The sequence below is a fragment of the Balaenoptera acutorostrata genome, chromosome 15 (assembly GCF_949987535.1).
Source record: "Balaenoptera acutorostrata chromosome 15, mBalAcu1.1, whole genome shotgun sequence".
NCBI classification, from domain to species: domain Eukaryota; kingdom Metazoa; phylum Chordata; class Mammalia; order Artiodactyla; family Balaenopteridae; genus Balaenoptera; species Balaenoptera acutorostrata.
The window spans coordinates 8,204,017-8,228,039 of NC_080078.1; the positions used below are offsets into that span (position 1 = coordinate 8,204,017).

Genomic DNA, 24,023 nt, shown 5'->3' on the forward strand with positions numbered 1-24,023 from the left:
GAGGGGAAGATTCACCACACCCCTGTGCGAGCGAGGGCACGCACCGTTAACGCCCTTTACCCCCCACCTGTGGTTAGTGTGGACCCCGGGGGTACATGACACCTCAGTAACGAATCGCCTTCCTCACAGTCAGCCTTTTGGGAAATCAAACAGCAAACTCCATCCATCATCTTGTGTTTGCAGTTTGTGACCAAAGTACCTCAGTGCGATCATGCTGCCTGCTTGTCCCTTCCTGGGGGAGACAAGGGGACTGGCCCACCCCCCTCAGAGTCCTGAGGGCTGTTTCCACCTTCACGTCCCCCCTCACACACACAGAGAATCCAGGCCATGTCACCCCTTCCTGGGGCACAGTGAGCTCCCTGTGTGTAGACTTCCTGAGTAGTTACCTGCAGCGGCCGAGTTTCTCCCAAAGAAGCCAGGCTTATTCCTCCTGATGGAAACGTAGGCTTTTCTGACCCTGCCTGGGGCCAGCCCGTAATCTTTCCGCCGTCACTCTTCACTCTTGGCAGCCTCTTGCCCCTCACTCTCCCTTTCGGTGTTATATCTTATCCTCTATGTGGCCGAAAAGCACAGTGGGCTAAATGAGATAGTGTATTAGTTTCCTATTGCTGCTGTAACAAACTACCAGACTTGGGTGGCCGAGAACAATAGAAACTTGTCATCTGACAGCACCAGAGGTCAGAGTCCAGAATGGGTTTTACCTGGCAGAGTTGCGTTCCTGTAGAGGCTCCAGGGGAGAATGGTCTCCTCGCCTCCTCCAGCTTCTCAGGCCGCCTGCAAGCCTTGGCTTGTGCCCTCCGTTGTTCTGACCTCCGCTTCCATCTCACATCCCCTCTGACTCTCACCCCCCTCCTCCCTCTCATCAGGACCGTTGCGATTACATCAGGCCCACCTAGATACTCCAGGGTCATCTCCCCAACTCAAGGTCCCTGACCTAATCACATCTGCCAAGTCCCTTTTACCATGTAACCTAACAGAGTCACAGGTTCTGCGGATGAGGACATGGACATCTTTGGGGGCCGTTACCGTGCTTACCGCAGATAGCCTTATTTATTTAAGAAGAGGCTGGCAAAGAGTTTGATTATTTTTTTGCCATGGAGTTTGGTGTAAAAATAGAGAAAATGACCCAATGGAGGAACAAAAGGACTTCTCCAAGGAAGTCACCTTTAAGGACGCAACCTATCGGAAAATGTATAATCAAAGGGGAGACTATAATTCCTCTTGAGCAGATACTTTCACAGGTTACAATACAAATCAGTGTGGGTTAATTCCGTTTGGCAAAGAGCTTATGGTACAGCCCTGTCTGTTAGGTCACTCTGCAGCGGTGGAGATGTCCTGTGTCTTTGCGTTCCAGTGCCGTGGCCACCAGCCTCACGTGTCTACTGAGTACTTGAAATGTGGCTCCTGCAACTGAGAAGCTGAATTTTTTAATTTAATCAAGTTACATTTGAACATAAAGAGCTGGTGGCAACTGTATACAACCGCATGGGCTGGAACAAGGGAGCCTCACCTGGGTCTGTAGGTAGGCGTTAGGAAGCCCTCAGTGAAGTAACTTGCAGAGTTTTCTCCCAGAGGCGAAGGTCGATAGCTGTCCTCAGATTCTTAGAAGGGCTTCCTGGCACCAAAATGTCACAGGCCCCAGTCCAGAGGGAAACCACAAAGAACAGCGGAGCACAGGATACCTGGAGCCGTCGTTCTTCCTAACGCCGCAGAGCCGTGCGCTGTGGTCTCGAGCTGGATTCAGAGCGTGGGATGGAGGCCCCTTTCATTTGGGTGCTTGGCTAAAGGAACACAAAAGGCGGTTACCAAAAGAGCAGACGCCAGCGAGCCCGTGTGTACACACAGCTCAGCTCAGGGCCTGAGTAGGCCCAGGGCCAGGGCTACGTAGAGAGCTGCAGCGTTCCAGAGGCAGAGAGGCCAAGGATTCGTGTCCCCGAGCCCTCTCCTTGGCCCCTACAAAAATCCTGCCTGTCTTCCCAGCTCAGATGCTGCCTCCCCTGTGACACTGCTCTTCATCTCCTTAACCTGAATTTATCCTTCCTCTTATGTTCTCCCACAGCACAGGGGCTCTTTTTCTGAAATAATGTTTTACTTTCTCCCCATGTTATGGTTGGATTGGTACACCTTTTTTTTTTTTTTTTTTGGATTGGTACACCTTTACCAATACTAGTCAGTTTGACTTGGGCGTCTGCATCAGCCTCGGAGCTTCAGAAAAATGTAGATGCTTAGGCCTTGGCCCAGACTTACTGAACCGGGTCTGGCACATAGATCGGGCTCAGTAAATACCTTATATGCCCCAGCTCTCAGTAAAGGAGATGTTGCCTTACACGAGTCCTTTCAAAGTGTTTGAAGTATTTTCTCCGTTACTTCATTTTTTTTCTATTTTTTAAAAGTTGAGATAGAGTTGACATGTAAGATTGTGTAAGTTTGAGGTGTACAACATGTTGGTTTGTACAACCATTTATGTATTACAGTATAATGGCCATAGTAGCATTAGCTCACACCTTTATCACGTCACATCCTTAGTATTCCTTTTATGCTGAGAACAGTTAAGATCTAATCTCTTAGCAACTTTGAAGTTTACAATACAGTATTGTTGACTGTAATCACTATGTTGTGCATTAGTCAATTACTTCATTTTAAATAAGATAAAATGTTCGCAGGTTCTGAAACGGGTACTGGTGGCTTAGGATAAAATTTCCAGTGACTGTATCAGACATGGATTCAAAATCCATGTACCTCCCATGAATAGTGCCCAAAAGTAGCAGCTAAAATGCAGGATGGTGACCCAAATCCACTTCAGATACAAGCAAATCAAACCTACCTTATAATATTCCTGTGGTATTCTAAGCAAATTGTCTTAGACTGACATCAGCAAAAACTTTAGTCCACAGCACATTCAAAATGAGGTGTATATAACCAGGACTCAGAGAAAATAAAGCTTAGTGGTATTCTTAAGTGAGTTCATTGAAGCAATGGGGCAACAGTTGGCGTTATTTACGTGTATGAGGGAGGGAAGGGGACAGGAGAGGCATCGGGGTTGCTTTATGTAATGGTAACCAGCACCGCGTTCGAAGCTGTTTTTAGGAGACCTTAACGAATGTTCCCTTCTCTTTTCTTCTCCCACGGCTGCTTCCTGACCCACCTTCTCGCCCCAGGATTTGCGCAAGCAGGTAGCGCCGCTGCTGAAGAGCTTCCAAGGGGAGGTAAGCGTTTATGTTTCTTTTGCATCCTGAGCCGCCTTTCTGTTCATCACGCTTTCTTCCTGTTCTCATAAAGTAAGTGCCACTGGCAGAAGGTACTTGCTCGGAGGGAGCCTCCCCGGCCGCACCGACCCATCCACGTGCAGGTGACGGGCTCCTCAAAGTGAGGCTTCCACCGATTCCGCGATTAAAGCCCACGTGGGCGGGGAGGCGGGATTCGGGATGTCGGAAGCCGCGGAGGAATCCGGGGAGCAGTGGCCGGCGTATCGCACTTCCCACGGTGGACTGGGCTTGTTCAGACCCCAGCCTTGGAGCCCACAGACCTCCCCGAGCTCACTGGTCCCCTGAGCTGGCTGGGGGCTGCAGCCACGAAGTCTCCCACGCAGAAAGGATGTGCTCCGTCAGTCTGGTGCCTTCACGCACAGCCGTGGGGGAAAGAGGAACTTCACAGGCAGAAGCCACAAGGAGTAGGTTTGGGCTCAGTATAAGGAACGTTTTCTCATGGATCCTTCCAGAGAAGGGCCAGGCAAGGTGGCAGGCAGGCGGCCAGTCATCTGAGACCTGTGTGCCCTGAATGCTGTTCATCACAGATCACGCGGGCAGTCCGGGTGGGTGACACGCCTTCTCCTTCTCTGCCCTTTGCGTAGACCCTCGGTGAATTTCAGAAAACCAGAAATGATGTTAGTGTCGGGGAATTACTCCCTCTCAGCTTCTCCTGTAGGAATGATGACCTAGTAACAACAGCGAGGAGAAGGAGCCAAGACTGTTTACAAGTCCTCTAAGGAAGCCACGCCGGTGGGATCTTAGAAATTTTGTGTTCCTGCAGCTTCCCAACTCACAGAGAGCCCGGGAGGAGGGGCTGGATGCGGGGAAGTGAGGGGGTGAGTTGGGGAGTGCCAAGAGGCTGGGATCCTGGCCCCCCCCCGAGCTCCCAGCGAGAGATCAGGGCTGCCATTTGGCAAACTCTTCAGCACGCCGGTGACAGCAGAAGGTGTGGGATCCAAGGAGGCGGCGGAGGCCAGAGAGGCGGTTCCAGGACGGCGAGGGTTGCCTGTGAGGGCAACAGCCGCAGTGAGGCTGGTGATGGCTGCAGATTTGAGAGCAGTGCAGGCGGGGCTCCTCTCTCTGTTTATAATTTCCTGCTGCAGGAAGTACCCCCGTACCCTGTGCTTGGCTCCCTAAGGCACAGAAGGACATCAGTAGCCCAGGTCTCGGAAGGACTTGAATTGCCCTTTCCTCAGAATTACATCTCCAAACCCTCATTTTCTGAGTAAAGCCATCACCTTACACCCGCCCACATGTGATCTAAGCTCTTCTACCTGTTCAGCAGCTTTTGTGAGACCCATCAGCTTAGTGTTTTCTCTGGTTGAAATAGCTCAGGGTGCTCTTTCTGTTGTTTGCTTGTTTTTCATTCTTTCTGAAAAATTTCCAACCTACCTAAAAGTAGAAAGACTGGTATAACGAACAGCTGAGCACCATTTACCCAGACTCCTCACCTGTCAACGTTGTGCCACGTTTGCTCCCCTCCCCCCACCCCTTTGCTCAACATTTGGGAGTGAGTTGCAGCTAGCCGGCCACCCCACACCCTCAGCGGCATGGGCGTCTCCTAAAATTAAGGGCATTTGCACAGTAACCCCGAGTATCACACGTGGGAAAATAACACAAATTTCATAATATCTGATATTCTATCCAAAATCAAATTTCCCGTTACCCCTAAAATGTCTTTTATAACTGCTCTACATTGCATTTGAGGGATATATATATATTTCTCTTTTAATACAGACACTCTCTCCACCCCCTCACCTTTGTTATTGTTATTGATTTTTTTTTTTTTTTAAAGACTCTAAGCCAGTTGTGTAGATTATTCCACATTCTGTCGGGGTGATGGGTTTACTTCTGGCAATATATATTAAATTTAAAATGCCTGTGAGACATCTAGGCTTCCTATTTGCCTGATTTTTTTTTTAAGGCTATTTGAAAAGTAAATATTTTTATAGCACCATTAATATCTACCAAGCTGCTGCTAATTGCTATATTTATGTTAAATAATGTGTGCTTTCCAATAAGCTGATTTGAGCAGAGGGGACTAAATCCTGCTTGTTTCTGAAGACTGAGCTTGCATAGCAGCGGGTAACTGCACGTGGGGACCACGAGTGCAGGGATGACCAGGGGCAGCGTGTCCTGATGCTTAGATGGGGGGGGGGATCCATTGTTTTTCTAAAAAGCCACCTTCTCTAGTAACCAGAGGCTCATTCTCGTACCCATCACTCAAGTGTCTGCTGCTGCAGTTGTATTTATCAGATATATTCTTTGAGTTCATCCCAATGTGCTTGAGCTCCCCTAGAAGAAAGTACTGTGTTAGTGAAAAGGTAATCTTTGCCTCAGAATTTGTATAGATTTCTTCCTTACTTGAGATCCCCAAAAGAAAAAAACAAAACAAAATAAAAATAAAGTTTTCGGACAGTGAGAAATTCACAGACAGAGGCCTTTAGAGTTCCTGCGAGAAGACTTCTTTATTGTGTGTCATGACGTCACGGGAAACGCTAGCCGGGCCAGGGTGCCATTTACGCCCTTAGGTGTTTTCTCATGGTCCTCGGTGTGAATCCAGACACCCTTCTGCCTGTGGTTTGTGGGGCCCACGTGGTTCAGTAACTGCTCACCTCTCTAGGGTCCGCTCACTCCTTCCCTCCTGTCCCAGCATACATGGCCATCCTGAGTCTCTGCCAGGCCCTTGTGCACTGGGCGTCCTCACTGGCCCCCAGGCCTTTGCACGGCTGACCTGCTTCCTGAAACGTTCCTCTTCCTTCCTCTTTACCTGGCTCACTTCCTCAAGGAAGATCTTCCCTGAGCTCCAAAGGATGGGCCAGGTACCCCCATCGTGTGCTCCGAGCTACTTGTGACACATTTGTCATCATACCTGAGAGCCACCTGTCACTTTGTCTGGGTTCTCCTTTCGTCTGTAAAATGTGTGAAGGCAGCCACTGTATGTTGTCCTATTGGCCATTGTGTTCCCAGCACCCGACGTAGCAAGTGAGAAGCAAAAAGTATTCGGGCTCTCAAAGTGGTTATTGATAAATGATGGGACGGCCAGGTTCCCCCGGGGGCAGTTTTTAAAGCACTTTGCCTCTCTCCTTTCTTCAGGATCTGTTGTTGTTCATAATGTGAGAGGGACCCTGGAAGGTATGCTCAGGAAATACCTTTAGAAGAAACTAGTAAATAACGATTTGTTGTCCTTGATTGAAAGGTTTGGGATCATACAGTCATAATGGTTATTCATAATTGTTATGGCAAAGTCATCAGGTTTATAACTCTTACACCCAACCAGCTGATTGGCGAGGCGGAGGTGGGGAGGGTCAGTCCAATTTAAGGTTTATTTTAGTCCAGTAATCAGGCAGTCCCTTCAGTGAAGTGACAGTCACACTCTCTAGGAAAATGCTAAGTCTTCTAAATTGCCTCCCCCGCTCCTAGCTCCTCTCCCTGAGAAGGGTCCTCGTACAGAGGTTGAGGGGGTGAGGAGTTGGCTTAGGCCCTACCTCTCTTGGCTGTAGGGGAGCTGCATACTTAACCCAAGTGTCCTCAGGGAGGAAAATCCTCTTAAGAAATAACTTAGTTGCTTATATTAGAGGGGAAGTAAAAGACTAAAAATCCATGAGCTTAGCATCCAGCTTAAAAAGTTATAAAAGTATGATAGAATAAGCTCAAAGAAAAGAGGAAGAAGTAAATAAAAAAATGCAGTAATAATATATAAATTAAAATGAATGAAAAAGAAAAGAAAGACCCAAGAAAGAAACAGCCCAAATGTTGGTTCTTTGAAAAAACTACTACAGTAGACAAACCACCTTCCTAAATCAAGGGTAAAAAAGATTAGGAAGGAAAACAGGATAACTTTGCAGCTGCAGTAGAGATTAAAAAGATAGTAAGGGAATATTATAATCAATTTTATGCCAATAAATTTTAAAACCCAGGCAAAATGGACAAATTTCTGGTACGCTCTGATGTACCAAAGCTGATTAAAGAAGAAGTAGAAAACCTGAATAGCCTTATAACTATTGCAGAAATATTTCCACAAGGTCTAGACAGTTTTATGGGAGAGTCCTATCAATCATTCATGAAACAGATAGTTCTCTTCTTTTGCAAATTGGGAAAATTTCTTTTCCTTCAGAAAATAGAAAAAGAGAACACTTCCTAACTCATTTTATGAAGCTAGTGTAACCTTCATACCAAAACCAGACAAGAACAGTATAAGAAAAGAAAAAGTCTGCCTTGTTTATGAATAGATACGCAGAAGTCTTTAAAAAGGTATCAGTAAATTGACTCCATCAAGCTCCATGTATCCCAAGGATGCTGTGTGGTTTAAAAGAAAAAATTAGTTAATGCAAGTTAGTAATCATTCTCAGATTAAAAAGGAAAAAATCTCAACAGTTACAGGAAAAGAATTTGGTAAATTTCAACATTCATTCACGATTAAAAAAAAAAAAAAAAAAAACTACCAGCAAACCAGGAATAGAGGGGAAATTTGTTACCCTGGGAAAAGGTATTTATCAAAAACCTGCATCAGTCATCATATTCAGTGATGTTAAAAGCATTCCCTATAAAATCAGGAACAAGACAAAAATGCCTACTGTTGCCACTTTTATTTAACATTGTACTGGAAGTCTTAGAAGACTAGTCTTCATGGAAGACTAGAAAAAGAAATAAAGTACAAGTATTAGAGCAGAAGAAATAAAACTGTCGTTTTTCAAGTGAGCCTCGATTATTTAACAAGGTTACTAGATACAAAATCAATATAAAAAAGTAATTGCATATCTCTACATCAATAGCAAACTGAAAAAGGATACCACTGCAGATAACAACAATAAAATAAAGGATACCTAGAAGTAAATATGACAACACATAGGAACTCTTTCTGGAGAAAAGTATAACATTCTTATTGAGCAATATTAAAGAAGAGTTAAACGGAGAAAGTCAAGGTATTCAAGGAAAGAAATTCCCACTACTGTATTATTAAAGACATCAGTTTTCCCCAAATTGATGATAGAGTGAGTCATTGTAGTTTCAATCAAAATTCTAACAGTGTTTTTCATGAAACTTGAAAAGCTGATTCCAGAATTTATATTCAAGAGCAAATGGTCAATAATGACAAAGATAACAGTAAATAAGAATAAGAGAGAATTTGCCCAACCAGATTATCAAAGCTACAGTAATTGGCACAGGGACAGATAAATACACCAGTGGGACGTAGTAAAGAAATCAAGAACTGACCTGTGCATATACAGAAGCCAAATATATTGCAAACATGGCGTTGCAGATCAGTGAGGAAAGGGTGGACTTTTCAATAAATGGTCTCCTGACCATTGGTTATCCTTATGGAATTAAATGAAATTAGATCCCTACCTCACACCATATGCAAACACAAATTACAGGTAAAGACTTAAGGTAGAACTTTAGACCTTTTAGAAGAAAATGCAGAATATGATGACTTTGGGTTGGGTAGGATTTCTTAAACAGGAAACCATAAAGGAAGACATTGTTACATTCAACTACATTAAAATTTTAAAGTAAAAGCTTTCTTTTTCTCATGGAAAGACAGCCTAAATGAAGTGAAAGGTGAGCTCAGTGCTGCTAGCTCAGTTTCACCTTTATGAACTGGGAAAGGGCACCACCTCCCTCAAGACATTTTCCTTATCTGTTGGAAACTTATCATAATAAAGATTCAAACCTATCTGAACGTTTTTCATAATAAAGATCAAATGCCCCTGATGTGAATGTTGCCCCCTTGGGCCATACTGTGAACCCATCATACATGGGGTATCCTTGGCCACAGCTCACAAACCGGGAGGAGGTAGTTGCCACACACATAGCCGACAAAGGATTAGTATTCAGGAATTTTTTTTTTTAACTTTTACCTATTAATAAGAAAAAAACAAACATCCCAATAGGAAAATGGGCAAAACCATGAACAGCGTTCTCAGAAGAGAAAATCAGAACGGTCAGGACACATACGAAGAGATGCTCAACCATATAATCAAGGAAATACAAATTAAAATAATCTAAATGCACCTTATGCGTATCTACCAGGCTGGCCAAAATTCAAAAGTCAAGATAAGAGCATAAACGGGTGCAACCTTTTTGAAAACCTATCTGGCATCAGATTCTCCAGCTGAAGAAGTACCTATACTTTGACAGAGCATTTCCACTCCCAGACATACACCCTAAATAAACTTAAACATGGGCCCCAGGAAACAAGGTCAGGAATGTTTGCAAATGGTAAACAAGTGGAAACAACCCGCTTTCCATCAGCAGTAGGAAGAATAAGTAAAGAATGATGTAGTCATACGGTGGAGTACAACACAGCAGGGGAAAGTGAATGAAATGCACAATGGTGCAATACTGAGCTGATACTGTTTAAGGATACATTTGTGTTATTATATAATAGAACCATAACGGAAAGGTTAAACAGGAAATCCAGAACAGAGGTTGCCGCATATAGGCACAAAGGTGGTTTCAAAGGTCATGGGAATGTTGTCACTCACAGGTGTTCATTTTGTTATTTGTAATTTACGTACTCTTTTGTAAGTATGAACTACTTCTTTCCAAAAGAGAGAATCGTGCTTACAAGGCAGTAGCTACATAATTCTATTTTCACATGTCAGAAGCTGAGTATTATTTTCTCCCATCTCTTTGCATTTTTCTTCTGTGATAAAGCACATTTGTGAAGCTGTTCAAAATGGCATTTGTGGGACAGTTAGCAAGCGCTGTGCTCGGTGCTTTTCAGGCATGTGCTGCCCGGTCTCCGCCATCCCGGAAAGGAGCCGCTGCTTTGACCTTCCTGCCAGCGGATCTCCAAAGCTGTATCCATCTCTCCTGTTGGCTCCCACTGTGGGAGGACGTGCCCCTTCCTCAAACACTGGTCCCCCCCCCACCCCGGGGCTTGGAGCCCAGCTCCTGCTTTCTCAGGAACCACAGTCCTGCAGGGACCCCCTCCTGTGTCTTCAGTCTCTGCTAGTTTCTGGAGTGTTCTCAGCAGCATTCCTACAAGTGGTAGCATGTGCCATCTCGCGAGGTAGCGAGGGAGACAGACTCCTTTCTCCCCCAGCCTCTTGGCCAAGCTTCTCCAAAGAGCCGTCCATCCTGTGCGTATACCCCACCCCTGTCTGGCATCCACCCCGCTCTTCCTTGACCCTTTAAGTCCTCAGCTCTCTTACCCCAGTGACATTCAGCCCACCTGACCCTCTGTTGATAACCTCTTCTTTTGACATCCCGTAATGCTGTGCCCGCTGAGGTTTCTGTTCACTTCTCTGCCTATTGATTTTTAGTCTCCTTGGGCTGTTCCTCCTTTTCCCTTCAGACCTCTGAAGAACGGCCTTCTTTGCTGTATCATCTCTCAGGATCTGCCTGCGGAAAACTCAGGTTTCTCTCTCTAACTTGGTCTTCTCTTTGGAGTCCCAGCTCCTTCGAGAATGCCTGTGTGACATGTCCTTGCCGTTTTCCGCAGGAAAGACTTCTTAACCCACAACCCACCTCCCCTTCTCTGGCTTCCATGCCTGCTGAAATTCCCTCCTCCTCCGACCCTTACCTTCTTGGGCATAACGCCCCAGGTGGCCTGGCCGCCTCAGCTGGAAATCCAGGACGCCTCCTCTCTCCCATGCCCCCACCTCCTCCATCCCACCTCCAAAGTGCACCATCGCCGTCTCCCACATGCTTGTCCAGTGCCGTGTCGTGTGTCACCGAGACCAGTAGTTCCCTAACTGGTCTCTGTTCCCGCTCTTACCCACCCTACCCCCCCCCCCTCTATGCATCAGCAAGGATTGGGTCCTTCCTTGCTTCCAGGGCCTCCCCAGTGCCCTGGGCCTTCGGGGTGCCCTGGCCTGGCCGCTGCCTGCCTCCCAGCCCCAGCTGTTCCCCCAACCCCCCGACCAGCCCTCTCCTACTCATCCTGTAGGGCTCGCCTCAGGTGTCACCCCTCACAGAGGTCTCCTCTGACGGTCAGTCCAAACTGAGGCCCCTTTATTTCTCTTGTAGCAAGTTGTTCCGTTCAGAGTGCCTTCCGCTGTGCATGTGAGTTTTCACGTCCGCCACTCTCTAGATTTTCTGTCTGTGTTGGCCTCCGCTCTACACCTAGACCTGGCCCCAGTGAGCATGCAGCAGGTGCCCATTGGCTGCGTGGGTGGAAGCAGCATCCTCATTTCACAGATGAGGAGACTAAGCCCAGAGCAGGGAAGTAAGGCACCCATCGTCACATGGGTGATAACGGCGGGCCTGGGCCGTCTGGCCTCGCAGACCGTGTTCTCCAGTGATGGTGCTCGGGGAGTGGGGAGGTGGCGCCCTCTGCCCCTCTGTCCTCTCAGTCAACTCCCTGGTCTTTGATAAGGACAACTGATGTCCATTTAGTGTAAAGCGCTCGGCAAGCACAACTTCAGGCTCCCTCCCCTTCCAACCAGCCCCTCCTGTATCAGATCTGGTGCTGCATGCCTGGTCCCCGTGGACACAAATATCCATAACTGTGTGCAGACCCTTTGGTGCAACCCAGCCTGTGCCCCTTGGAGGAGTGGGGTGCGTGTTAACTGATGTCACAGTGTCACCTGCTGACATGGGCCACGGGAGGGACCAAGCCATCATTTGGGACTTTCCTTTATACTGAAGGTCCACTGTATACATAGCACCAATGGTATTCGGAGCCTCAGTCTGGCCGTGTGAAACCCCACATGGGCTCTGATGCTGGGTTTTACTCTCTCTGTTCATTTCTTTTTATTTTTTTATTTTTTTTATTTTTTTATTTTTTAAAAGGTTTTTTTTTAAATTATTAGCACCTTTAATTATTATTTATTTTATTTTATTTTATTTTGGCTGTGTTGGATCTTCGTTTCTGTGCGAGGGCTTCCTCTAGTTGCGGCAAGCGGGGGCCACTCTTCATTGCGGTGCGCAGGCCTCTCACTATCGCGGCCTCTCTTGTTGTGGAGCACAGGCTCCAGATGCGCAGGCTCAGTAGTTGTGGCTCACGGGCCTAGTTGCTCCACGACATGTGGGATCTTCCCAGACCAGGGCTCGAACCCGTGTCCCCTGCATTAGCAGGCAGAGTCTCAACCACTGCACCACCAGGGAAGCCCTGTTCATTTCTTCATTCAGTAAAACCCCCGAGAGCCGACTGTGTGCAGCTCTGGGCCAAATAGGAGCTGAGGACGCAGCCGTGGATACAGTTGACAGGCGCCTGTGTCCTAGTGAAGGGGGACACAGGAGTGATGTCAGATAGTGACAGTGCTGTGAGGGAAGTGATAGGAACGGAGACGCGCAGGAGGGGCGGGGTGGCTCCTCCAGAGACGGTCCTCGTGGGAGGTGACGTTGGGGGGAGACCTGCGTGATGAGAAGGACCAGCCAAGCACGGAGCTGGGAGAGTGTCGGGCAGAGCGGGGACGTGCCAAGGCCCCGAGGAGGGGCAGTGCTCGGGAGGAGTGGGGACCGGAAAGGAGGCCGGGGGGCGGTGGGGGGGGCCTGGGCCAAGGAAGCGAGGAAGCCAGGCCAGAGCAGCCAACGGGGGACGGGTGGGCGGGGGTCTCACGGGCCACGAGACGGGAAACTGCCTTGAAAGGCTCTCGTCCAAAGACGCCTGAGTGCGGTGTAAAGCAAAGGACCGTGCACGCTTGCAGGTCCGTCTGATAGATCTAATAAAAAAATAGATGAAATGGATTGAGTTGGGTAAATAGTCCATGAATTAGTTAAAAGTGACTGAGTTTCCAGGGTGCCCTGTGGCCTGGGTCTGTTGTCCTGTCACATATTTATGCGTTCAGATCTAAAGGCCATGGCTAAATAAAGCCAGGAGGTCCGAGTGCTTTACTCCCAAGAACATTTCGCAGGGGCTTAGAGGCACTGGGCGCTGGCCCGGGCGCTGCCGCTCCGTCTGCTGTGAACTCGGGCGGCTCCTGGGCCTCTTTCTGTCTGACTTTGCGCATCTGTAAAGTGAGTGGGTGAGCGAGGGCGTCGGCAGGGAGCCCCGTGGCTCTGAAGTCCCGTGTGACTCAGTGGCCTGGTACGTGGGTTGACTATCAGCAGCAGAACAGAAGAGGGGACATTTTCCAGCAATTATATCTGTTCCTTGAAGGAGCGGTCATTCAAGGTAGTGAGTTTCCCGTTACTGGGAGTGTTCAGACAAAGGCCAGGGGACCACCTGTCAGGGATGTTTTCAGCTCCTACCCTGTCTTCAAGGCCCAACCCAAACTTTGGAGCCTCCGAGTCATCTCAGAATACCCTCGCCAGAAACAGACCCTTCCCCTCCTCATCTCTCGTGGGGCTTCATTTGTATCTGTCTTGTGATTTTTGAGCCTGGAGACATTGTCTTTATTTTCTAGTTACTGGAACACAGTTTAGCCCTATACTAAGCCTTATGCTTCTGAAATCTAGATGATAGGGAGTGTGTGTGTTACACATGCACACACACGCGCACTTATGTCCCCATCATACCTGTACTTAGCAAGTACCACATTAAGTGTTGTGGGCAGGCTGGTAGTCGAGAAAATTGGACCAGACAGGTGGGTCCCAAAGCTGGTCCCCGGATAGCCCAACCGGCTGCCTGAGTATCACCCACATGTTTCCAGAAATACAGCTCCCCGAGCTCCTCCCTCCAAGGTTCTGATTCAGCAGACTGGGGAGGGGACCTAAGAATCTGTCCTTTTACAAAGTCCCCACTGATTCTCATGCGTGGCTGATTGTAGGACCCACGGGCTAGGCTCCCCCCAAGGGCAGTTCCTCTAGGTCAAGTTCTGGGTCTCAGCGCCCGCTCAAGCACCCTTGATCCCTGTGTCAGGAGCTCCGTGATTTCTCTTTAAAATGTATTTCCAGGCGTCATGTCCTTGGCTTCTGCTCCGGCCAGGCTGGTCTATTTACCGTCACCGAACATGCCTTGTGGTTTCCTGCCTCTGCCCTTTTCCTAAAGTCACAGCCTCCGTTATTATAACCTTTTGCTCTTCCTCACCTATAAAAATCATTTCCATCCGTTAAGACCGAGCTACAAGTCTGCCTCCTTCGTTCCTTTTGCAGATCATCTCAGCCTGCTGCTAACTTTTTCCTCTCAAGGGCCTGCATCTTCTCCCCGACTGTGTATCTCCCTCTTTGCCTGACCGAGCTGGGTGAGGGAGGTATTCTCAGCTGAAGTTTCCTCCCTCTTACCTTCTCCTCATTAGCAAGGACTCACCGAGTCCTGTGTTTGAGGCTCTGCCCCAGGTTCCTAGTGACCCACAAGAAAAATAAGGTGGCCTCCCCTCCCTGGGGCTTCAAAGGCATCTGCCAGTTTGAGCCCAGTGTCCCCCCTTTTTTTTTTAATTTTTATTTTATATTGGAGTATAGTTGATTAACAGTGTTGTCTTAGGACTTCCCTGGTGGTGCAGTGGTTAGGAATCTGCCTGCCAATGCAGGGGACACGGGTTCGAGCCCTGGTCTGGGAAGATCCCACATGCCGCGGAGCAACTAAGCCCGTGCGCCACAACTACTGAGCCTGTGCTCTAGAGCCCGCGAGCCACAACTACTGAGCCCATGTGCCACAACTACTGAAGCCCGCACGCCTAGAGCCCGCGCTCCGCGACAAGAGAAGCCACCACAATGAGAAGCCCATGCACCACAACGAAGAGTAGCCCCTGCTCACCACAACTAGAGAAAACCCGCGCGCACCAACGAAGACCCAACGCAGCCAAAAGTAAAATAAATAAAATTTATTCACAAAACAAAACAAAACAATGTTGTCTTAGTTTCAGATGTACAGCAAAGTGATTCAGTTATACATGTATCTATTCTTTTTCAAATTCTTTTCCCATTTAAGCTATTACAGAATACTGAGCAGAGTTCCCTGTGCTATACAGTAGGTCCTTGCTGGTTATCTATTTTAAATATAGCAGTGTGTACATGTCAGTCCCAAACTCCCAATCTGTCCTTCCCCCCTGGTAACCGTAAGTTTGTTCTCTAAGTCTGTGAGTCTGTTTCCGTTTTGTAAATAAGTTCATTTGACAGGTGAGCACAGGGCGGGCCAGGCACCTTGAGGACACGGCAGGCTCTGGCTGGAGGTCAGGGGAGGCTGCCGTCCTGACCCGTTTCCAGGGGAACTGCCTTCTCAGCCAACACGGCCATCTTCAGACTCTTGGGCCTTTTTACGCACCTGGTAGTCAGGGTGACTGTGGTGGCAGTGGTGACGGTCGTGGCAGTGACGACGACCGTGTGTTTTAATTCTCCTCCGAAACCCAGCGGCCTGGTGACTGCAGCGTCTTCCTGTAGGCCCTCTCCATGATGGCTCAATTAGGGGAGCAGTAGGGCTGTGGTTCAATATTCAGGCCAGCTTCCTAATTGAAAACACATTTTCTCCTGCAAAGCTGCAGCTGGTTTGGTTCTGCTCATGCAGAAAAGGATATAACCTTGCATAACATAGGAAATGAACGGTTGAGAGAGAAGCCAAATTCAATTTCAGTCAGATACGTTGAGGCTAAGCCCGTGATCTATGGAAGCCGGTGAGCGAGCCGAGCGCACGTGGAGGGGGTGCGCTCAGCAGCCCATTCATCACGGCCGCCCGCCTGGTGCTGCCTCCGCCGCCGCCGCCTGCGCCACCGCGCCCGCCGCGCCTGGGCCGCGGCTGGACCGCAGCCAAGCACTCCAGAAGTTAACCTCTTAAAGACCTGGAGCTGCTTTCTGTTGAATAAATGTAATTTTGTGGTCAGAAATAAATGCTTGTGATGGAGCCGGAGCTTTGAAAACAACAGCCTCCAAAGCTATTACAAATTGCTCCGCGCCGGGGAAGCCAACAGCATACATGAAGATTCCGAGGGTACGGCAAATTGATTTCGGCCCAGAGCTCTGCAGCTCTTCAATAAAAGTCCTATTAAGCCATTGTATGTAATGAACAATCCAGAGCAAATCTAATACTTTCAGCAGATAATTATTTTTAACATCCTCTCGGTAACCGTCGGCAGAGTTCGTGGATGTTTACAGCACACAGCCGCGCGCGGCAGGCCCTCCCCGGCCTTCCTTGGCTTCTCTGCCGGAGGACCCGCGTCAAGTGCCCTTGGACGTGGTGCTCCCTGAGGGTCCAACGGCAGACCCTGCTCCGGAACAAGGCCACGGAGGGCTCCGGGCTGCTCTCCCAGGGCCTGGCGCCCAGTAGGTGCCTGGGAAATGTTTGTTGAAATGAGCTGAGTTGAAATGCAGAAAAGGGAGCTCAGAGAGCCCTAGAATAAATTAGTGAAAAGATACGTTGGCAAAGCTGACTCAGAACCTGAGGCTCTAGAGATCAGAGGGTCACAGGTAATTAATTCGAGGTCCCACGTGACAGGGGGACTGGTGCCCGTGCCCAGAGGAGCCCCAGGACTTGCCCAATTGTACTTACATTCCCTGACAGCTCGGGAAAGAGGGTCTGCATCAGGGAACCCACACTGATGGAGGCACCAAAGTGATCTTGTAGCCAGCTGGGTGGGGGTCACTTCGGCAAGGGCCACCACACGCTCCTGGACTGTTCCACTGCTCTGTTTGTGGCCAGGCTGTGACCCTGGTCATGCTGAATTATGTCCTTCTCCCAGACCATGAGCTTCTGGAGGACAGGGTCTACTCATTCATTCTTTCATTCAGTGAGTGTTTACTGAACATCTACCGTGTGCCAGACTAGACCCGAGCTAGACCCTAGTATGTGGTTTTAGGTAATTAACTCAGATGCGGCTTTCATGGAGCTTAACAGCTGAGCAGGATGTGTATCCCCACGTGGCACAGTGCTTGGCGCATAGTAGGCCCTCCGGAAACGATGGATGGTTGGGGATGGGTGGATGAATGGCTGGATGGAGGGATGGGCAGGCAGGTAGATGGGTGGATGGATGAATGGATGGGCCTGTAGATGGTTGGGTAAGGGTAGGTGGATGGATCGGGGTGAATGGCTGGTTGGATGGATAGATGGATGGATGATTGAATGAATGGATGGATGGATGACTGGACAAGTAGATGGATGGGCAGGGAGGTGGATTGGTGGATGGATGAATGGCTGGTTGAATGGATGGGTAGATGGAGAGTTAACACCCCTGGTGTATAAATCAAAAGCAATCTCTATTGATTAAAAAAAGGCTCAATTCTGTGTGTTTACATTCCCAGCCCCATTCAGGAAATCATGTGATACCAGGAGGCAGTTGTGATATGAAGGTTACAAGCACTGGACCTAGAGTTATAAGGCCTAGGTTTGAGGCCTGACTTGCCAGTGACCTTGACCTTCACCAAGTCAGCTGATCTCTCTCAGTGCCTGTTTCCTCATATAATAAATGTGAAGAATTGGGGGCAATAGATTCGAATGAGGATTAGAAGTAGTATTTGTCTGTGAGAGTAGACTGACTCTAATAGCTTTTTTCCTGGACTAAAATTATCCAGCTTGTAACATTCAGTCATATAGTATTTATTTGAATACTGTGGAATTTAAATTATTAGGGTATTTTATTTTCTGCAGATCTCCCTCCCCTTGGAAAAACTCAATCTGGATGTTAATTAGGTTTTACTAATGCTCCATCAATTTAATGCAGTAATTCCTTAAATGAAACTGACACCAAGGACCAGATGGTCGAAAGAAGGACTGTGAACCTGTGTGCGTGACTTGGGGCGGGGGAGCACGGGGACACTGATGATAGCCCAGGGAAGTTCTGTTGCTTGAACGTGGATTATTCCACGTCCCACTTCTCCCAAATCTTCAGACTGTGCCGCTGCTTGCTTTGCCAATAATTATTTGCGTAGCATTTTGCTTCTACCAATCACCATTTCCATGATCTCACGAAGCCTTCCCCCCACCCCACCCTGTTCAGGGGACATTATCGCCAAGCAGAGTGAGCGGGTGGGAGGGCCGTAGTGTGAGGAGTGGAGCGGGTGCCTGGAGGGAAGTCTGTGCCCCCAGCTCCAGGCTCTTGGCTCTCCTCGCCTCTTGCCGTCTCCCGGTCCCGTCCTGGGATCATGTGCTTGTGATCCTCAGGGAGCCCCTCCAGCTCCTGGTTCAGATCCCACCCTGCCCGCTACTACCCTGGGGCCCTCAAGCCCCCATTCATCCTCAGGCCTGAGACCGCGGGTGTTTGGGGACGTGGAAGGGTATGTGTGGGACGCGGGGCCGGGCACTGTCCCAGGGCAAACCTCTGAGCGAGTGTTCTCTTGAGAAGCAGCAGATGGGCATCACTGCCCTGGGAGCAGTCGTGCCCCGTGGGACACGCAGGGCTCAGAGGCCCAGCTGCGAGCACCTCCTGGCGTTCGCATCCGGGGCTGCCCTGTGGGCCGACACCTCTAGGGGTGTGGCAGCCAACTCGGGGTACTGGACACACGCACTACTCTTTCCTGCTCCCCCCGGCTTCTCTCCTGTGTGCCCACCCGCCCCTCTGGCACCTCCTCTCCAGGGAGACAGCTTAGAGTAGCAGAGAACACCACACAGACACGTCCCAGATTTTGCAATTAGACAGATCTGGATGTGAGTTCTGACATCATCTTTTACCAGGGTGACCTTGAATGAGTCATTTTAGCTTCTCCGTGTCTCATCCTTAGAATGGAAAATCTGCCCTGCAGAGCAGAGACGGTACGTGTATGTGTATGTATTTAAAGATCATGGCGTAAAGCAGGGCTGGAAAAGTGGAAGTTCTAGTTATTGATCACAGAATCTTCCAGTTCCTTCGCCCTCTTAAATTCTCCCGGGAATCAACCCCAGCTCTCGGGGCCTCTCACCGCATGCCTGCCCCATCCCTGGTGAGGTTTTCCTCTTTCCTGGGCTGTGCTGCCACCTGCCAAGGTCTCCCTGCCTCCTGGGGCGTGGCCTTCCCGTCCAGAGCAAGCTCGTCACTTCCCGGTTGACAGCCTCTGGGACTCCGGTACCTTTCAGGATAAAGTTTGCCCCCACCCCACCCCCGCTTAGCCCCCAGGCCCTCCCACTCCACCCCACCCCCCAGCTAGGCACCAGGCACAGCAGATCCTGCACTTCAAACAGGCCACTCTGTGTTTGCACAGGCTCCCTTTGCCCCAAAGCCCTGCCCCTCCCACCACGAAGGAAGCTGACCTAAAAGTGCGCAAAAACACAAGATGCAGAACAGTATCTATAATATCCTACCGTGTGTGTGTGTGTTTTAAGAGAGACAATGTGTGTATAAAGGTGCTTGTAAACGCATAAAATATTTCTGGAAAGATACTCAAGTGAGTCTTTGCCTCCCGACCAGGCAGCTGAGTGACAGGTGGACGTGGATGTGAAGGAGACCTACTTTTCACTGTATATTTATACTTTTGTTTCTGTCTCTCTTTTCTTTTTTACAATTAAATGGGTTTTATTATATTCACACAGTTGTGCAGCCATCGCCACAGTCCAATTCCAGAACATTTTCATCACCTCAAAAAGAAAGCCCATACCCACTAGCTGTCACTCCTCATTCACTCCACCCCCAGCCCCTGGCAACCACTAATTACTTAAGCGCTCTCTGTAGACTTGACCGTTCTCGACATTTCATGTAAATGAAATCATTCAACATGTGGTCTTTCGTGACCGGATTCTTTCACTTAGCATGTTTTCAAGATTCATCCATGCTGTAACATGTATCAGTACTTTTATTCCTTTTTATGGCTGAATAATATTCCATTGTGTGGATGTAACACATTTTATTTATCCATTATCAGTTGATGGCCAGTTGGGCTTTTTCTGCCCTTTGGCTGTTTTGAATAATGCTGCTAAGTACATTCATATACAAGTTTTTTCATAGATACACATTTTCATTTTTCTTGGGTATGTACCTAGGAATGGAATAGGTTTAATGTTTTGAGGAACTGCCAGACTGTTTTCCAGTGTGCGTCATTTTACATTTCCATCAGCAGTGTGTGAGGGTTCCAATTTCTCTACATCCTCTCTAAAGCTTATTAACTGTCTTTTTGATTATAGCCATCCTAGTGGGTGTGCAGTGGTATCTCACTGTGGTTTTAATTTACATTTCCCTAATGACTAGTGACTATCTTTTCATGTGCTTATTGGACATTTGTGTATCTTTGGAGAAATATGTATTCAGAACCTTTGTCCATTTTTAAATTCAGTTTGTCTTTTTATTGTTGAGTTGTAAGAAGTCTTTTTGTATTTGGATACTAATCCCTTATCCAGGTATATGACTTGCAAAAAGTTTCTCCCATTCTGTGGGTTGTCTTTTCATTTTCTTGATAGTGTCCTTTGAAGCACAATAGTTTTAAATTTGGTAAAACCCGATTTATCCATTTTTCACTTGTCGTTTGTGCTTTTGGTGTCATAGCTAAGGTCATGAAGATTTACACCTGTGTTTCCCTTTTAGAGTTTTATAGCTTTAGCTTTTACATTTTGGTCTTTGATTCATTTTGAGTTAATTTTTGTCTACAGTGTGAGATAGGGGTCCAACTTTGTTCTTTTGCACATGGATAACCACTTGTCCCAGTATCATCTGTTCAAAGACTATTCTTTCCCTACTGTCCTTTCTCCCTTGTCAAAAATCAGTTGGCCATAATGTCAGGGTTTACTTCTTGACTCTCTACTCTATTCCATTGTTCTGTACGTCTGTCCTTAAGCCAGTACCACACAGTCTTGGTTAATGTAGCTTTGTAGTAAGTTTTGAGATTGGTGTAAGTCTTCCAACTTTGTTTTTCTTTTTCAAGATTGTTTTGGCTTTTCCATATGAACTTTAGGATTGGCTTGTCTTATTCTTCAGTGAAGTCAGCTGGGATTTTGATGGGCATTGCATTGTACCTGTGGACCGATTAGGGACTTTTGCCATCTTAACAATATTAAGCCTTCCAATCCACGAACATTTCTTAACTTCACTTCCAGATTGTTGTTGGCTAGTGTATAGAAAGACAGTTGATTTTCGTATATTGATCTTGTCTTGTGCAACCTTGCTGAACACTCTATATGCTTTTATACCTGAACTTTTTTTTTTTTTTTTCACTATATACATATCATCTGTTCACAAAATAGTGTTTTTAAAATCTCGGGTAGGCATTCGTCCTCTGGGAAGCCTCTCCACAGCCCTGCTGCGATTTGCCTGTGGGGAGTAGGGGGACAGCACCCTCCACCCTGTGTCCTCTGGGGACAGAAGTGGAGGCTCTGGCCCTGGAGGCTAGGCTAGCACACCTCCTGGCACGTTTTAGCCACTCCTTGAACGCTTGTATTGACAGAGTGAAGGAATGAACAGACTAGTGAGTCAGACAGGCATCAGCACAATCCTCCTCTGAAGCACTCTGCTGTTTGCAGAGGTTTTCCTGCTGTTAAGCTGTGATCTGCCTTCCTGTAACTTCTGCCTGTTGATTCTGGTTTGTGCTCCAGGGGGAGAGAAGCTGGCTAATCCTTCCCCACAACAGCCCTTCAGGTATATGTCGACAGCCAGGATGTCAGATGTACGTGAAAGGGCTTTGTAAACTGTAAAGGAAGAATGACATGCTTGCGGCTATTTTATTGTCTTTACTACTCCCTTGCTGTCCCCTCTGCCACAGGTCTTCTCTGTGGTCCCGCATCCCCACTCACTCTTCGTGGCACTCTCTTCTGGAATTCTCCAGGCTTATTCTCTTAGGATCTTTCGGCTTGGGGGCATAGTTAAGGAACATGTCGTCAGTTTATATAAGACGTGATTTTGTGTCATTACCCAGGTCTACACTGCACTGCCTTTACAACCAAAACTGTCCTCCGGGCTTTGTGCCCCCTGCTCTGAGCAGCATATGGATTTCCAACAAGTCCTGTTCAGTTCTCTGCGATGGGGAATATCTCCAACGTGATTCTTCCTCCCTGCGCTCTGTGTGCGGGTTGGAAGTCATGAAGGAACGTGACCTTGAGAACCAAAAGCTGGTGGTGGCAGCCGGGCTCCCACTCCCGTTTCCCATCTCTCTTCTCTACACATCACTCCAGAGGTGGCCAGGGGGCCAGAAGAGGGTCCCCTGCCCTCTGGCGTCCTCTCTCGTCTCCCCATAGAACTCTCACAGCAGTAGCAAGACTGGTACTTGCCAAGCATTAAGTAGATGTGTACTTAGAGAAGAATTACTGGGCTCTCGGCTCCTGCGATCTTCTTTCAGAAAATATGTTCCTCTCTTAACGTGGCCGGGTTCAGTTAAAATTAGAACTCGGAAGCTGTGGCTGCGTCCGCTTCTGTTTTGGACAGGACCTTGGTCAGTCTCATGCCTTCTGGAATTCCACGTGGCTCTTCACATCATGTTTTGCTCTGGAAGGAATTCTGCAGCCAGACGTAGAGACAAAACTGTTCTCTCTCTTCCCTGCAGCTCTCGCTGGTCTTCACTGGCCCGTAGTCCAGCAGCGCACATCGATTTGAAAATTCCGTTAATGGTCTGTGTTTATTTCTAAATCACTAGCTTGTAAATTCCCAGGGTGTAGCCTTACGGATTGTTCCTGAGTGTGCCATTGCTACCGTGGTATCTTAAATGTTGTTTAAGTGTCTCTGTCCCCCCAAGACCTTAAGCATTTTGGCTTCCTGCTCAATTTGATGGCAGAGGGGGACGGCCTGTGGTGTAGTGGGAAGAGTGCTGATTTGGATTTATTCAGGAAGGCAAAGATGTTTACTCACCTGCTGCGAGCTCCCGACCATACCAGATACCCACATTTTATTTCACAACTCAGCAATTCAGTAAACAGATGAAGAGACAGAGGCATAAATAGTTTAAGTACCCCGCCTCCAGATCCTCCAGTAACCAGCACCAGGACTGGATTCAAACCCAAGTCTGCGTTCCTTCAAAGCACGCATTCCTTCCCCCGGCCGCGCGGCCCCCGGCCTCAGCGCTGTGCTGGGGTGTCATCCTGTGGGGAGGAGGGGTTGCTCGCGGACCTGGTTCTGAGTGACTTGGTCGGTTTCTGCATCTGAGGAGTGGCGCTGCCAGCACAGCGGCCCCGTCACCATTGCACAGCACAAGATTCCTCCCCATCTTGCAGACAAAGAAACGGAGGCACCGAGAGGTTGACTCGCGTTGAGGTAGCGTACCTCTGTCAGCGCTGGAGCTGGGGCTCGGCCCTGCCCTTCCGGCGCCGTATCCAGGTCCTGGCTCGGGTGCCTCTGCCCTGCCTGCCACCTGTGCGTGGCAAGGCCAGACGATGGTCTGAAAGGATGAGCCATTTCCATTTCAAAATACGCTGCACTGGGCAGACATCAAGACCCGTCATTCTGTTTGGTATCTCTCTGGTGATGCCTGGGCCCTTGCACCAAGTCCACGCCGCTGTCCGTCTGTGCTACACAGCTGGTGTGACAGGGCACTCTGTGTGTGGCCGGGGGGGTGGGCGGTGGGTGTGTGGCCCAGCTGGGCTGTGCCTGGCGTCCACAGCGCTCCGCTCAGGGTACCCGGTGAATAGCATCCCTTTCACCATGAGCTGGGTGAGCAACAGTCGTGGCCCCCAGACTCAGGCCACCCCCGGGGAGATGCTGGAGTCACCGGCCCGCAAGCAGAGCCTCTGCGTTAACAGCAGCCGCCGCGGGGCTCCGTCCCTCCCGAGAGCTGGGCCCACTTGCAGGCACTTTGCACACATTTCTTTAATACTTAGAAAAAGCCCATGAGGAGGTCTAATTTTCTCCGTTTTAGAGACGACACCCCCTGGCTGGTTCCTCTCCACCCGCAAAGCCCCTACCTGCCCTTCCCTCCGCTGACGCCGCCTCCCCAGGGTCCTCTAGTTCTGACAAGGGCAGTTGGCTCCCCTAAACCAGATCGGAGCTGGACTCTCATGGCTCCCCACTTCTTGGGCTAGACTATAGTGCGGTGGATAGCAACAGCCTTCTTGAAGCTCTCGATGGTAGGAAACTACCTTCTCCACCCTGAGCTTCCACAGTCATCGATGCTGCAGGAGTCACCAGTGAGTTT

The 24,023-nt window shown here is 48.6% G+C and overlaps 1 protein-coding gene across 6 annotated transcripts in view; it reads left to right on the forward strand.

Annotated features, from left to right (window-relative positions):
• Positions 1-24,023, forward strand: part of CUX1 (cut like homeobox 1) — a 376,899-nt gene that overhangs the window by 172,122 nt on the left and 180,754 nt on the right. For all 6 annotated transcript variants that reach the window (XM_057528358.1, XM_057528361.1, XM_057528360.1 and 3 more), the window contains exon 3: positions 3,159-3,206. In XM_057528358.1, coding sequence (XP_057384341.1) covers positions 3,159-3,206 — 48 coding nt within the window. The remainder of the gene's footprint in view (positions 1-3,158; positions 3,207-24,023) is intronic.